The sequence below is a fragment of the Anthonomus grandis genome, chromosome 16 (genome assembly GCF_022605725.1).
Source record: "Anthonomus grandis grandis chromosome 16, icAntGran1.3, whole genome shotgun sequence".
In the NCBI taxonomy this organism is placed as follows: Eukaryota; Metazoa; Arthropoda; class Insecta; order Coleoptera; family Curculionidae; genus Anthonomus; species Anthonomus grandis.
This window is the reverse complement of record NC_065561.1, coordinates 12,175,029-12,192,646: the sequence shown is the minus strand read 5'-3', so window position 1 is coordinate 12,192,646 and position 17,618 is coordinate 12,175,029. Positions and strand designations below refer to the sequence as shown.

The window sequence follows — 17,618 nt, the reverse complement described above, 5'->3', positions numbered from 1 at the left end:
TATAAAAGGTACATCCGAGAAAATCCGACGAATTGCTAAGAAGTTTAATTTAAAAACCGCCTTTAGTTCTGGCAATACAATAAGAAGTTATGTTTCCAAAACAAAGCCACAATCTACAGCAGACACCAAAAACTGAATCTACCAGATCCCTTGTGAGTGTGGGGACTCATATATGTTGGCGAAACCAAAAGACCTTTGGCAGCTAGGACCAAGGAACATCGCAAATGGACGACCACTGGAGAAGTAGCCAGATCAGGCATTGCTAAACATGCTTGGACAAATGGCCTTAACATTCACTGGTGTGAAACAAAAATCCTAAGGAAGGAATCACACTGATGAAAAAGGAAATTTCTGGAAGCTGCCTACATAACGCAAAACTAGGGCGTCTTCAGCCAACCCAGTGTGGATGCTCCCAACATATGGAGACCTCTTCTAGCAGACTCTCTTCATGCATCATCAGAATTCACGCCTCATTGATCCCATCAATCATATATAAGCCTGTAGAATAGGAAATTGCTTTAGTTTACACTTGATAAGTACACTACACTCGGAGATACTTACCGACCGACACGTCGTGTTGTAAGTAAAACAAAGACAATGTCAGTCCGACTACCTATTTCTAAGACTAAAAAGGTTGTTCTTTTTTGGTAAGGGAATAAAGCTGATTTAAGCCAATTATTTGGGATTTCTCCTCTTTCATAGATTTTGTTGATTACTTTTGTGAGGCTAGTCAAATTCGATCGCCAAGGACCTTTAAAAAGTATATCGTTATCAGGTCCAACCGCTTTTCGGTTTTTCGAAATTTTTAAGGCGTACTCTACTTTTGATTTAAGAATTTACATATTTTAACAATCTATTATCTAAAATAATCATCCATTATTCTCAAAGAGACTTAGATCTATGACCAAAGGAAGAGAAAGTATACTCAAAGTCTCACAAATCAAGCGTCTATTTAAAGGGTTACGCGTTTCGCCGCATAAGGGCATCATCAGTCCTAATCCTGTGAGACTTTGACTATACTTTCTCTTCCTTTGGTTAATCTATTATCGGTTTTACTATCCTTTCGCGGCAAGATGGGTTGATCTAGTCTATAAATAAAACAATAAATTTTTATTTAAATAAAGTTTATTGCAAAGAAGATTTTGGAGCAATGTACCAATGATTCTAACAAAAAAATTCCCTGTAAGCTATATTTACAATTATATTATGACAAGATAGTTCCCCATTCTTCCATGTATTACTAAATAATAGTCAATAGGAAGGGAAAAAATTGAAATATTTTTTGTTAGCCTGTACGTACTTATATAAAGGTCTGTCTAAATTGCCTGATATATTACGTTTTAGTACAAACCACTTGTTTTGCAAGTGGTTTTTAATTTGAACTTGACTTTTTTTTATAGTTATATTAAATTTGATAAAATACATTGCATACAAACTGATGAATACAGAATTAGTTAAATCTGTAACTCTTAAAAGCTAAAATCTCAAAAAAGTTGCGACAAAAAGAAATTAATAAAGAACAACCTAAGCCTAAGGAAAATTCAATTAATATATCTTATGTACAATCAAGCATTAACATTTAAAAGAGAAAAAAGAAGTATAATAAATAAAGAAAAAATTTACATCAGTCTTTTACACTGTGATGCTTCCCATGATTTTCATTAAGTCAATATTACCTAAAAAATAATTTCAATACAAATACATTACATTATAAAAAGATCAGAAGGCATCATAGTGCTATATCGTAATAATCAACTTTTATGTACAATACATATCGATTTATAAATAAACAAGGCAGGAACTAACTACTTGACAGGTTAAAAAAAATTTAGGTACGCTCGGGGTACAAAGGTCGTAAAAACTGAAGTTTTAACAAAGTTACCGCTACATATTTATAAAATATATACATCACGCATATCAAACTTAATATGGCCTAGTATTTGCATCTTAATTTAACTCTTACAATCTACAGCACAGCACGAAACTTTGCACATTATTCCAATCAAAGTTGTCAATCCTCTGTCAAAAATTGCACGTGTATTTTTATTGGAAATATAAATTCTATAAAGCTCTATCAATTGCTTAAAAATGATTTGTTTTTATATTTAATTAACGATCAACGTTTTTAGAGTTTTCGACACAGTATTGTCCAACGTAAAAAGGAATGTCGGTACATTTTCTTGAAATGCATTAACATTGGTCAGTGACAAGAAAATTCTTAAATGTCCATAGCCTCTTTGTTGATAAAATTTTAAACCAAAGCTAATGCATTCTTTAAAAAATGACTTAATTTGATACCATTTTCACAATATAAATAAATAGTTTATCTAGTCATCGAACAAACTGGAGACCGGTACCATTTGATCACAGGGCCTCGACACCCATTCTTTGTCTTCTTTCGCTAACCACGGGTGATACAGGATGTCTTCCGAGCTGATCCGCTCAGAAGGTTCTCTTCTGAGTAAGGATCGGATCAGACAACGGGCCCTGGGCGACACGCATTCGGGAATCGTATAGGAACCACTCGAAATTCGAGCAAAAAGGTGTGCGTGGCCTGCGTCGTTGAAAGGGTATCTGTAACAAAAGAGATTTTTCATTAGGCATTTTATGTATTAAAACATAACTTTTTTTTTAGGGTTTAATGGTGCACTATATTAGGAAAAATATAAATTATTTCTTTAACAGCTCATTTTATCGAGTTTAGGAAACTTCATTTATAGTATGGTTTATTCCCGAAATCGATGTAACTCTTATGAATCTAATCCTGGGGTTGGACTGGAGTGTCTAATTATCTATAAGGAATTGGACCTTTGTTCCTATAACATTTTTTTCAGTTTTTTTGAGTGATACTAATATTAAACTATTTAATCTAGCCAATGATGATTTGAGCCATATGGATGTAAAACATTGGACTGAAAGAGGCCTTGTACAAGTTGGCGATGGCGATTTTTTTTTAAATATAATAAAAAAATGTAGGACTTATAACAAAGAATTAAAATAAAAAAAAAAAAAAACAAGACAACACATTTCTATGTCCATTTCAAAATATGTAGGTAGTCTATGTGCTTTATACAATACTATATCCTTAATAAAAAAAATACATGAGATTTATTTACGCCATGGTATTACGATTCAATGGCATCATTAATCCTCGATGTAAATCCACAGTACTCAATAGATCTTTTACATATGACCTAAGTAAAGTCTTTAATAGTTTACCCTCTTTCCTTCAAATTTACTCTATTTCGGCTTTTTCTAACCTTCTAGCGTCTCAGCCTTGCCAAACCTTATTGTTTTAAACGGTATTCAACTAATAATAAAATTTTTTGCCCACAGACAAGCTTGCTAATGATATACAGGTTGGGGAATTGAAGATCACGCATTACCATTCTATGTCGGTTGTACACTGATGCATCAGAAATTTTTTTAGAAATGCCTGAACTGTTTAAATTGCAGTTACCCCAATCAAAGTCAAATCCTTACTAATATCGTACTGAAAAATAGAAACGTAGCAGGCGAGTAGCAGAGCGCAAGAAATGCATGCGTGCGTTGCATTGCCGAATTTCGTCTTTAAGCACCTCTCTATGCGTAATGATCGATTCCCCAACCTGTATAGATTAATTGTTTTATATTAAGTGTGTTATAGTTTCAAGGATTTTTCTTAATATTTCTCTTTTAAACGCATATATACCTATTTGCTGTCCTCTTGCCTTTATTCTAATACATAAATAAACTTTATTATTACATGAGTCCATAATTTATCAATTATGAAGTTCTAAACCCCTCAATTCAATGGTTTTTATACACAACCCAACAGATGCGCAACAAGTTAATAATAAACTACCCCTATCAAATCATAAAATAATGCAGTTATTCTACTCTGTGATTCCCCCTAAAAATAATTTGAATGTACTCTACCATGAAGTCATATGGTTTTCATACAAACAATACCCATGGGGCATGGAAACAGAACTTTTAAAGGGAATTTTCGATGGTGCCGAAGAAGTACCCAAACCGGAAACATATGGCAAGTGGAAGATGTTACACAAAGCAACCCCTTTAAATTATTTAACGACTTCGGTTGCGTGTTTATATTATTTTTGTGGGATCTCACCACGGTTCACCTGCTCGGCTATTTAAGTGACCTGTTGGTTGGAGGGTTGTTGTTGTCATGTGGTTCCTTAATCTTTAACGGTTCACTGGGGTTTTTCAAGTGTACATGCTATTAAAAAGTAAATACCATTAGATTACTGATTGCAAATTTAAGAGGAAACGTTTAAGATGATTTCGCAAAAACGTGAATTTTGGGAATCAAATGATAAACCGGGTATAAAGATAAAATCTTTTGTTTATTCAGATAACATACCGGTTGCTAATTACAAAATATTTTTCGGATTTGGAAATAATTTGACGTCAGGCGCCAGCGAGACTCGGCGGTTGTCAAATTTAGATGAGCACCAATTTGGTCACGTAGACATTTTAAACAAAGAAACTCGACTGAATCCAAACTTAATATGTCAAGAATTAAATTAAGCAAATAAAGAAGAGGAAATTATACTATAACTATTCAAGGAGACTATAGACAATAAATTATGGTCATGAATCAAGTGTGAATTAGAAATGTATATGAATATTGTTTTTTTTATTATTATAGTCGGTAGGATCTCTACCTTGGAATACGACCGTGTGAATATAAGTAATAAATCATTAAATATTATTTAATTTGCATAATTTTATACCTCTGCGCATACGTATACAAAAAGTTTTTTTCATCATTATTTTTTGTAGTTGAAAAATCACAGGTGCACCATAACTAATAAATTTACCATAAAATCACCAATATTACACAGGCAATAAAAGTTAAATAATAAGGCCCTTTAAATTCTTCATACATAATTTTAAAGTCAAATACCTGAACAAAGGAATGCTCAACCTGCACCTGTTTTTCTTTACATGTTACAGATAGCCAGTGCCCGATTAGAAACGGTGAAAAATACAACCCTCTTAGAAACTCGATAAACCCTTGAAAAGTCGTGGCGAACACCTGCCCTTGTAAAAGTTCAATTTCTCGATGGACATCGATTTCGGAGAGTTAGAGGCATGGAATTTAAGAAGTTTCGTTTAGGGTTGTTAAACATCACTTTTATCGAATGAAGGAAGTTAAATAGAAAACAAAGGAAAATGTGTTTTCGTTCTAAATATTCAACTCAAAACGAACGTCATAAAATTTTAAGAAGCTAAATAGATTAATATTTTGTGGTGCGTTCTGCCCTTTTTGGAGTATTCAGAATGGACGGGCCATAAGGGCACAAACCCAATATGCACCTGTCGCTGAAATACACTGCTCGATAAAATTATTTTCATTTTATTTCAGGTTTTTTCCTTTTAGGCGAATGAATAAATAATTTGAAGCAGTATAATATTAAAGTTTCCTTTCAGGCCTTTATTATACAGAGAAATCAAAATGTGAGTATGATTGTGACACTGAAAGGTTATTAAAGTCTCTCTGTACAACAAGAACCTGGTGAAGAGCTGCTACATTTATGCAAACTTAAGCATAATTGTTTTAGACCCCTTGAATGTCTTTAAATTTTTGTCAAGCTTTTAATATAGTCGTCATGAAACAGATATATATAGTATGTCGTCCACTGCTGGACATAAGCCTGCCGTAAATATTTCGATCTCCCTCTATCACATGCTGCATGTATCCAGTTCGTCTGAATGCGCCTTAGATCATCCGACCATCTGTCATCGTTTGTTCTAGCCACGTGGCCTACCCAGTTCTATTTGAGATTCGATATTTTTACGATATAGCATCCGTTACTGCACGTCTTCTTGTCACCTCCGCATCCTGAACCCTATCTCTCAGAGAGAGAGACCCAACATAGTGCTTTTCATGTTTCTCTTGTATTGTTTGCCATTTGCTTTTTTAGACTCAGTGTTTCGGCTCCAAATGTTAACACTGGCAGAACACACTGGTTATAGCCCCTTCTCTTTTGACATATGGGAATATTACATCTTAGGATATAGCTCAGTTTTACACCTCAGTCTCAGTAGGACCATACTTGCTCCAATATTCAAGCCGTTTACTTTTAGATTTTCACTGGTTACTAGATTTGTCATGAGCCCAACTTGTTTGGACGCTAGTTCTTGTTTTGCTTCATTGAATTTGCCTGCAATTGATACCAAGATGGCTCAGCTTCTTGCCATTGATGTTAATACTAAAGTTTTCGATCTTAGTACGCTTAAACATACATCAACTTGCCGCGCACCTCTCCTCATTTCGAAGTCACTAGTATCTTCATGTAGTCTAATAACAGCGTCCTTGCAAATATGCTCGATAAGTTTGGTGCAACGATTCTACAATCCGCGAGGCCTTGGAGTAATTCTGCAATGTTCCACTGTATTGAAAGCTTTTTCGTAATCACAAAAGCTTATTGTATTCCTTTTTAATATAGTGAGTAGTACAATTATGAAATGATCAAAATACATCTGCCCTCATCATTCACCTGCTACATTGCAATTTTTTCCTCTCTCCATCTCGAGCAGCGCATTTATAAACACCGCACCAAAACACAACCCTGTTTCAATCAAGATCGCTACACGACACATATTTATACACATTAATTTTAACAGCACCTGCCCTGGCCCTCATATAATGACGGTAGCCTCCAGCGTGGCATGAGGGCTGCCTTAAAAGAGTTTTTTTCCCTTTTGTTTTTCGACTTTACCTTTTGGATCATGGCAGGTGCTGAAAAGTAATTGATGCACGTCTGAACTAAGACATAAACAACTTGTTTTTTTTCTTTTAAATTGTTTTAGTCTATGAAATAAACAACGTAAATGCGAACCAGACGTCGATAACGCCTTAAGAGAATGCCGATTAATTGTAAACAAATATGTTATTTATCATTATTAAATGAAAAAAGAAGTTCAAGGCTTACAAGAAGTGCTAATGAATATCGGAATAATTTTGTTTGTTCGGTTTTAGCGCATTTAAATGCAAACGGCGTTCAGTGGTACGTACGTATGCACGTATAACGTAGTTGACGCGAATAGAATATGACCAAACGATTGGTTATCGAAAGACTATTATGAACGCCTCATGTATTTTGATGCAATAAGAAACTTAAAACTACGATAAAAATGATAATGATACGAGATAAATGAAACGACCCTATCCAAGGTTTGTGAGCGAAATGTCTAAGATTTTTCAATAAATTTGACAGAAACATCACAAACCTAACCTTAGATTAAGTAAATGGTATTTAAAATTCTTTCATGAGTGAATGCAGCTATGTATGTTATAGAGGAGTAGTAGACCTAATATCTTCATTAGTGTGCCTAATTAATCTTAATAATTTGAATGTTTTGGAACTAGGAAAGATAAGGTATTGATTCATTAAGCAAGTAACAAATTATTTAAGAGCCTGTCTCTCCTTAACCCCAAAATAGCATTCACTCTTCTGTTCTGGTTTCTGTTGATTTGTAATGTATCACAGAGGAAAACTCAACATCAGTTTGTTGCAGTTTGGACTAAATTTACTGATTTTCTTATATCTCTTGGGCCTACTCTGAAATTGTATTGTAAGGCAATAAGCAGCGAATGGGGCTGTTTTGCACATAAGTCTTTTAATGGTTCGAGGGTTACCAGAGGCTAACACACATACAAACCTCGGTTTACTAGGTTCTTCTACGTCTTCCGACATCCAGTCTCAACTGATATTGGTCCCCAGCTTCCTTAACCTGATCTCACTGTTTTCAGCTTTTCCTTGGTCTTCCACGCTTTCATCAGCCCTGGGATGTCCACTCTAATCTCTGCTAGACAAGCCTTTTTTCGGACATCCTCTGTAGGTGGCCATACCACTTGAATTGTTTACTCTTTATATCGTCTACTATGGCATGTGAAACCCCCATAATTTGATTTATCCTTTCGTTGGTAACTCTATACATTCTTAATTTGCTCGCCTCCAGTAGTCCATTCCCGTGGCTCTTAGTTGTCCTTCATTTCTTTCCTTAATCTGCCAAACCTCACTACCGTAAGTTTTTTATTATCGTGTTAAATATTCTCTGCTTATTTGTTGTTGATACATGTTGGTACCAGAGTATTCCATTTGTCATAGCCGTGGCTTTCCATCCTCGATTGCCCTGTACAGTATTCAGTCATTCGTGATTTTCTTTCGCAGGTTTGAATAACTTTTCCATTTTTTTTTATCACTGACCATCCTCTACTATCAGGTCTTGCTGTAGGCCGTCAATACAGATGTACTCTCTGTTTTAGTCATGTTGACTTCCAAGCCTCACTTTCCATATTACTATATTAGATTCCCAGATCTGCGAAGCATATGGTATATAGTGCGGTATTGTTTAATTGGATGCCCAAGGCGTTGCGTAAGTCGCAAATGGCCATACGGCATTTTCTTTTCCATGATCTAAGTACATCTTGAATAAGGTGGGTGACAGGCAAAGCAGTGATGCTCCCTGTTTTAGTGGTTCTTTTGAGATTTACATTCCCATTTTCGACCTGTGTCGTGCTTTTGTCTTAAAGGTCTTTTACCACTTTTATGGGGATCGCACTAATATTTATTTGTTCATTGTTTATTTGTTGTAAGAGTTCAACTTCAAACCAATAAGTCACTCTGGTTTGAAAGCCTTAATGTCGCTGGGTGAGCTATATTATTACCCAGATATTTGAACCAAGCGCGTGTAAGTGCTAGGCACTCTCCGATAACGTCGTCTGCAGTTTCATCATCGTTCCAACACCGTATTCATTCCGGCTTGTCCGCGATACTTATGGTGTGGAGAAGGCGTGTTAAATGTCAGTGTCCAGTTAAAAGACTTGTCACTTTTTTTGCATCCCTTTAAAGACAGTAGTTGTTTGGTGAGACAGGCAGAAAGCCCATCTATGTGCCTCTTAGCCTGTCTCATCGCAGGTTCTTTCATCTATCTCTAGAAGATTCACTTGTCCAGCAGGCACTTCATTGATGCGACAGCTACACATTTGACTATGCCGATTATAGGTTCAGGACCCTGTGGCCATTTCGCAGATCTCAGTCGAGCAAGGAAGTCAGCGGAGCAAGTGGAAAGGAACCCAGGCAAGATGAACCATGCAACCCACGTTTTCCAATTCCTCCAAGAACTTTATGCACTCCAGTACGAGCTTGGAGCTCAGTTTTTCGACCTTAAAGGAAGCCCTGCTGTCTGAGCAGATGGATATGACAGTATTGTGGTGTCTGTAATTTTGAATTACTCTGGAATATTAGTGGGATTATGAGTGCTACTTTGGCTCGTTGGATATATAAGATCTCTTTCATTAACCTTTTATGAAAGTTTTAGTGTTTAAGGCCACATTTGGAGTTTTTAGGTGTGGCAGTTCCATTTACTTCTAGTTAATAGTTTTCTCGGCATGAAATTGTTACAATAGCCCACTAAGAAATTTAAAATTTCTTTTAATGATAATGACCTGTATTACGAACCCTAGTCTTATTCATTTGCATAAACAGATGATTTTTTGGACTGCTATATTTGATCTTCTAGTATGTCAAAAGAGACTTAATATAGTAATTTAAAAGGAAGAGAGTTGAGTAAGTGATACGAGGTCAGGCTATTAATTAACGAGACTGGTTATGAAAAATGGTTTTATTTTAAAAATTATTTTACATTCAAATGATTCCCTTTAATATACTCCCCTCCCCTTACCACACATCTTTCCATACGTTTTTTCCATTGATCGCAGCAGTGCTGGAAATCTTGTTTGGTGAGGGCCTTTAGGAGATCTTCCGTTTTTTGCTTTACTTCCATTGACTCAAATCGGGTCCCTTTCAAAGCAGATTTTATCTTCGGAAACAAAAAAAGTCGCACGGTGCCAAATCTAGCGAGTACGGTGCGTGTTCGAGCACTGGAGTGCGGTTATCGGCAGGTGCGTTGTCCTGGTGCAAAATCCACAATTCGGGCGGTTTCTTACGAACTCTACTAGATTTAGTCATCACGATATCGTTAATATCGATAAAAACGATCAAAATTGCTTTGAATTTTGATTTGTACATGCTTGCATTTTTGATTCTGGGCGAATCAGAACGTCTTCCAATGCATCGATTGCCGCTTTGTTTGAACATCGTGTTTAAAAATCCACGTTTCGTCGCAAGTCTGAATGGTTTTTCATTTCGGGATCTTTTTCTAACCTTTTAAGAAAACCTGAGCAGACCTGTTGCCGCATGGGCTTTTGGTCAGGTTTTCTGCACCAACTTCGCAGACTTTTGTCATGTGTAATTCATCGTGTAAAATGGCTTAACCGTTTCTTTAACGGCGTTTACAGTCTCGGCAATCATCCGGATGCTCATTCGACGATCTATGGGGCCGTATTTTTGAAACCATTCGAATTTGATTCGCATACGAAATTAGAAGATTTCGCACGAAAAATCGATATTAGTATTTTCGACCGCATCGTATGCGAATTTTTTTGCATGCGGTGTCTCGAATGGGTATATACCATTCGAATTTCAAAGTTCGTGTGCGATTTTCAATTTGATTTTGCCATTTGTCTTGTTTTGATTTTAAACGAGCATTGTTTTTTTTTAATTTGTGCGAGTTCGTTAAGTATTTTATTGCAAGATTAAACAATCTTGTGCAAAGAAACGTCGTCGATGCACTGGAAGAGACTGAACCTCTGGCAGATAGAAGGAATAGGATGTACTCTTTATTTCTTGACACATTTGAAATGTATTCAGATGCTCAATTTACTGAATTATATAGATTAAGCAAGGCTATTGTTCTCTAAGGAGATTGTGTAATCTGTCCGCTACTTTTATCCACAAGGCTGGTGCAGTTTTAGCTGAAAAGTCTTGGATGAATTTGCCCGACTTTAATTCCGGGTGCTCTGCCATAAATGAAACCAGTTCTTTCTTTTGCTTACTCGACAAGAACCGCAATATTTTTTGAATGGTCGCTGGTCATCTTCTGTGCTTTCTCAGTCCTCAATGAAGTGCTTACACCACTCAAAAACACGCGCACAAGATGGAGAATTGTCCCCATAGGCTTCTTACAACAATTTGTAGCACTCGGTCAGAGTCTTTTTTTAATTTAACGAGTGTAATTTGAGATTGATACGTTGCTCGTGTTTTTCGTCACATGATTTTCGCCACGAGAAAAAAATATGTTTGTTTCAAACCGCTACTACAGAAATAATACAATAGTGAAGAAAACGTGTTTTGGTACATGCATAGAGAATATTTCTAGCTACCCAACGCACTACTCTAGGGGCGCAGTCTCGTTATTTAATAGCCAGACCTCGTACATGCACTCCAACCAATTTTAACGTAGAAGAAAATAGATGTCATAGAGGTTATGTCATGAAGTGAAAGAGCTTCGATGGCAAAATAAATTCGATTATTTTGTGCTATATGGGATAATTCTATCAAGAGCAAAGATGTATTCCCGAAACCTTCATATTAATGCAACCACCTGCAACTCTGGATTCAACTAACTTTGCTAGCTTAATAAAAAATAAAACTTACCTTCCAACTAGCATGGTATACAAAATAACACCCAACGACCACATATCAGCGCCCTTTCCGGAATAATGTCCGGTTTTAAGGATTTCCGGACTAACGTATGCCGGGCATCCCCGTTTGTCATGAAGCCAGTCGGATTCCGGTTCCTCTAACACCACGGCGTCCTCGAAAGATTCTAATTTTAGCTGAGTTCTGAAATAAAATTAGGAAAAATTAGTACATAAAATGTGGTGCTATTGCCACATTCAAACACGAGATAACTACGATAAACATTGCACCATTTTTTTTTTGGTGCTGTGTTTAAAAAGTATTGGTATTTATGTAATAACTTGTTGACACTGTTATCTCGTATAAGGTGAGGCAAATCTGTTAAAAAGTCAACAAAATAAATTCTACAGATTGATAGTTACGCTGTAAAACTCTCTTTTCTGTTTTATGTGTTCTTTACCCTCTTTATATACCTACGCATTTTCTAGGTCATTATACAATAATAATTTGTACGGTGTTCGATACATTTTCAGTGCCTACATGTTGCATATTTCTTTCATTCGCAGTACCACGCATCGAGATTTGCCAATTTCAAGTAGGTGCCAGATTTTAATGTGATTTTCAACAGACTGGTCCATATTTAGAATTTCGTTTTGAAACACATACACGTGCTTTTGCAATCGATTCGTTACACCAGAAAATTAACGATGTATATATGCTAAACACAATCAAAGCACTGACATTTTTAACAATGTTTAACGTTCCGTGAACCTTTTGATCATGCTTTTAAAATAAACACTTTAATGGTAAAATATTAAGTACGAACAAGGAAGCGCCTTCAATGTCTAGGTTATTAAAATTAATACATACGTCTCAGTTAAGGTAAATTGAGTTAGACGATTATCTATATATTTTTCAAGGTTGCTTTTTTCGAAAATTTTGCGAAATAGGCTGGCGATAACCGGAATGTGTATTAAGTACATGAGTGTTGCAATTTTTTATTATCATAAGCCTATTGGGAAAGATCCTGATGTTAAATGCGTAGACACGCAGAATTTATTACACCAGGATAAAAATAAAATAAAAAAGTTTTTGTTAGAAAAACGAAAAAGAGGATAAATATTTGTTTGTATGGTTAGCTTTTCTTCTGGGGACATAGTACACCTGCGACTACTAGCACAACTAGTATACAGTCTCAGTAATTTATTATCCACGGTGAAAATATGACAAATACGATGAAGGCATCATTATTAAACTGAGCATATAGATGTAATCCTATGAAGATTCAGGCACCAACCTTGCCCCTGTGCACATGTTGAACTCAAACAAAGTGGTTGTTTAGTAATTGTAGCCTTTCAATGTTCTAAGCTAAAAACAAGTGTTTGATCATATAACTGGAATTAATATAACTGCACCAAGTGGAGAATTGTAAGCTGCCACTGTGCAAACAAAACTTAGCCAATCAAAAAAGCTGAAATTGAATATTCTTTGTCTATAAGTTTACTTACGTCCCATCATTCTTCTAAACAAATGCTAAGGATAGAAGACATACAAATAAAGGTACTTTATTAAAAATTGCAACTGGCTGATACTGTAGACACTATGCTATTAAATAGGAAAGCATTTAATTCATATCATATTTATCATCATCTCTATCATCATATGTAATAGAGAAAAAATGCTTCTAAGTATTAATCATTATTAGATTTCTTTAAAGCGGAAAAATTAATTCTTGGGACACCAAAAATTGCAATAGTGTAGGCAAGTGAAGAAGCAGCCTTAACTAAGATCATAATCAATATGGATTTATGAAAAAAATTTGTGCAACTCTTTGTGGGTCTATTGCACATAGAAGATCTGAATTTAGAACATCCAGTAAATAACAGAAAATGATAGCTTTAGACCGTCTCCACATCAAGGTTTTTAAAAAAATTAACTAATAATCAAGAATCACTCGTTATAATGGAGAATGAAGCGGATATTAACATTCAATGTAACGGCAAATACTGTAGCATTCAGTCGATAAGACTAAAGTCTACTCATGCAGGTACAATAGTGTTACTAAAGCCATCATACTAAAATAGAAAATAAGTTGAAGCTAGGTAGAGCAAACTTCATATAAAAACTCAAAAGAGGATCTTTTTTGATTGAATTAAATTGAGGAGAATTCAATATGGCTTCTGTAATAAAAAAGAAGAGGGTTGTAATAGATTATGATAGCGTGAGTGCCACGGAGACATGATGTTGTTTCGAATCACAGAATATTACTTCCGTAGAAAGAAAACAAGCCGTCTATTATTTCAATTATCTTAAATACTGCTCGATTTAAGGAATGCAATCTCATGCCACATCTAGAACATTAAGTTTAATTAATGCATTATCAATTAAGCGCAGCAAAAACATGAAAACAAAAACAAGATCGTCTCGTAACATTGATAAAGATGTCCTCAATATTTATTTCAGACTTAATTGCACAGTCTAAAATCGAAGATTTTTCTCGTCTCAAGGCAAGGTTGTATCGAACTGGGTCAACAATGTATGAAATCGAAATATGATTCAATTACGTCGGCAAACTAAAAGGTCAGTTTATCGATCGTCAAAGCGTCTCTACTAATAAAAAAAAAATTGTCGTTGAGACTCGAACATCTAATGAATACATAAACAACATCACGGCCTTAAACTGATATTGTATATGGGAGGAACGTATGCCGCATGATAAATACTATAATACTGGTATAGTGAATCCGACATCTCCAAGGTTCGCTAGTTAAGGTCCCGGGGCGTAAAGCACAAGAAAACGATGTCGTGGTAGTATGGCATCGAGTGCGGAAGTCTTCGGCGGTAGCCTTGGCCGCCGAACCGACCAGACCTAAGCTCCACTGCCAGTCGATGACTTCGGTGTGTGTGTGAGCGCTCGCGATCTGGGGCACTTCCGCGTGTTTATGGGTTCGCGAATCTAATGATAATGGTCTGGGCGAGCATGAGGAGATACTATTAGGATGGTCTACTATGTATTTCTTTGTGTGGTCTTTGGGTGTATGTTCTTTTGTTCCTATAACGATGAGGATTAAATTGCTTTTTTTGCCTGTGGTTTTGCATCGGATCACCCATTTTTTCTATTAGTTGCTTATTATTATCGCCTAGTGTGATTTCAAAATATACTTGTTCGAATAATATATTATATAGTCACTTCGAATTGATTCGTATTTGATGAAATCAACTTCATGATTTGTAAAGAATTGTCATATCATGACTTTCAACTTGAGATCTAGAGCAGGACTGTACTGCTGAAGTTTAGGAAAGTCTAGCACTTATTCTAAGAAAGTAGTTTGCAAAAGTCGTTTTTATATTATTAGACTGAATCTATTTCTAGTTCAGACGGGAAAAAAATCTCGACAACTGGTAAAAGTATTAAAATTCACTTTCTAAAGACAAGGTTTGATAATCCTTGATAAGGATTGAAATGATAAATAGAAATAGGAAGTAAAAGGTGAGGTTCTATCTCGTTGGAAGAAGAGGTTCTAATCTGGTTATATCTAACTCAGTTCAAGATCTTAAGAACAGCTATTTTGCTATACAGTGCAACTCTTAATTGTCCCCCCTCTCTTTAATTTTTATATAAACGCAATAAATTTATATAATTTTTATATAAATGCATCTTTTAAATGTGTTTATATAAAAATTTGAAATTTGGCACACATCCTTAGCAAATACACTAAATACTACTTTTTGGTCCCTACCTCATTTTGCAAAACTTCTATATAAAATTAAATGGAAAAAAGGATCATGCGATACATCGTTTGAAAGCTCCCACTGAATGTTTTATGGTCCTACAATATTAAGTCGTTACTTCTACTCGTATTAAAATGAGTCTTTCAAAATCCCATTTTTCGCATTTTTAATTCCATTTAAAATAATTAAACTTTAGGTAACACAGAAATGAAAAGAAAACTATTTCACTACAAAAAATGTTAAAAGTGTGCACCATTAACGTCAAGACAGTAAAATAATTTATCGGAACATCAATATTGCGACAATCATGAATTATTCGTTACCGTAGATCGAATATAGATTCTGGCTGGCATAAAAAAGTCCAGAGGTGTAAGATCGCGCGACCTGGCTGGCCATTCGGTAGGCTCTCAACGACCAATCCACCAGTATTAGTCAAATATTCTCTAACATTTATGCTAAACTGAGGCAATACCCCATCTTGTTGAAAAACTGTTTCCAACTCAAAATCATGAGGATTGTCTTCAATAATCTCAAAGATCAGTGATCAAAGTTTTAAGTAAAGGCCCCCTATCAAAATTTGATCTTTACTACACCTGAAAATAAAAATAAATATAAATGCGAAAAATAAGATTTTGAAAGTATGCCATTTTGCTGCATTCAGTGGGAGGGTTCAAACGATGTATCGCCTGATCCCCCTTTCTATTTATCACTAAACTTCTGTGTTACCAACATGGGCCCTGTCTTCATTATTATGATTCATATAGAATACAGAAACTTCCAAATTCTTGCCTTAGGCTTATATTTGGCATAAGAAGAAGAGGGCATACATCTCGTAACTGAAGCACACAGAATGGTTAAATATGGAAAGTCAACAATTGCTGTATTCTGTTTGTTTTTTTTATAAGGTGCTTAAATGGGAAACTCCACCACATCTAGTTAGAAAAATGATCTTTCAACCAGCAATAAAAGCATCGAAAGAAAAATTTAAGCGGCATTTGTTTAACGAATACATTTTCTCTTTCGAACACTATGTAAAAATAACTATGAATATTAATGTGCAAATTAATAATTTATAATAAAATTTAAAAAAATTAAATGTTTTATATTATATACAAAGATAGAATTTAAAATAGATATTACAGTTGAGCCTTCCCTTTTCCCATTCCTATCTTATTCCTAGTATGTATATGTTCCTGTTTATTTTTTTGCATACGATTTTTAATTCTAATAGAATTTGGAGAAACCCTTTGAAAATCTCCCCTAATAGCCTATTGGTTTCTCATTTCAATTATTACTAGATTAGCAGATATAAACTTATTTTTATGTACAAAATTATATTGTTAAAGGGTAACGAATAATATTCTTATTTTCCTTATTTACATTGAAATAACATAAGTGTTATTCACTGTCTGTGTACTTCTGTTTGAACTTTTTTTGCTTTTCGAGTGACTTATAAACGTTATTATTATTTCTTCTTTTCCAGTATCTGCCGATTTGGTTAACTTCTAACAACAAACTACAGACCAATTACTATTTTATCAGCTATATACCTAAACTGTTTGAACACTGTATTGAAAAAATTTTGACCAAGCTTTTTAACAAAATAATTTCTGGTCGTAAACACTAATTTATTTGTATTTGTCAATTTTATCATGTTTAATAAATGACACGAAGGTACATGCAATTTACACAGACTTCAGTAAGGCTCAGTCATGAAATACTACTAAATAACTTGCCCACTATGGCATATCTGAACCTTTGCTTTCTTGAAGTCTTATTTATCTAACAGAAAACAGCAGATAAATCATGAGTTAAATGGTGTTTTATCTAAAGTAACTTCTGATATCCCTCAGAGATCACCTCTAGGACCTCTTTTACTTTGTTTATTCATAAATGACCTAATAGATTCACTATCCTCCTTTATACTGCTGTTTGCTGATGACATAAAACTTTAACATTATCTCCAACATTATCTCACCAACATAGCTTTTTCAAGGGAGGTCTACGTCCACGAATCTGGTGGTTTATGAGACTGCTCTATTGAACGCTTTGGAGGATGGATATCAGGCTGGTACTCTCCGCATGGATTTCTCCAAGACCTTTGATAGAGTAAAGCGCCAACTTCTTATAGTTTTTTTAATTATTGCATTTAAAAGCTATAATCACAGATTTTAGTGTAATACCAAACGGTGTCCATCTCTGTCCTCACTAATAATCCACCATCCATAATCCACCATGTCCTCACCAATAATTACATAAATGTGTAATCAGTAGACGTTATAAGATATATTTAGGTATGGTTCCTCTTTTCTTCCCAATCTTCCTTATTTATCCACAGACAGAGTGGAAATAGATTTAAGTGAGCTTTAGGTGCTTTCGTGAGAACAG

General features: G+C 35.1%; 1 protein-coding gene across 1 annotated transcript in view; it reads right to left on the bottom strand.

The window, feature by feature from the left end:
- Nucleotides 1–1,107: 1,107 nt before the first annotated feature.
- Nucleotides 1,108–17,618, bottom strand: part of LOC126745450 (tribbles homolog 2) — a 76,117-nt gene continuing 59,606 nt past the window's right edge. Inside the window, exons 4-5 of the mRNA XM_050453298.1 lie at nt 11,514–11,702; nt 1,108–2,574 (exon numbers count right to left, since the gene is read on the bottom strand). Of these exons, the coding sequence (XP_050309255.1) occupies nt 2,328–2,574; nt 11,514–11,702 (436 nt within the window). The 3' untranslated portion in view covers nt 1,108–2,327. The remainder of the gene's footprint in view (nt 2,575–11,513; nt 11,703–17,618) is intronic.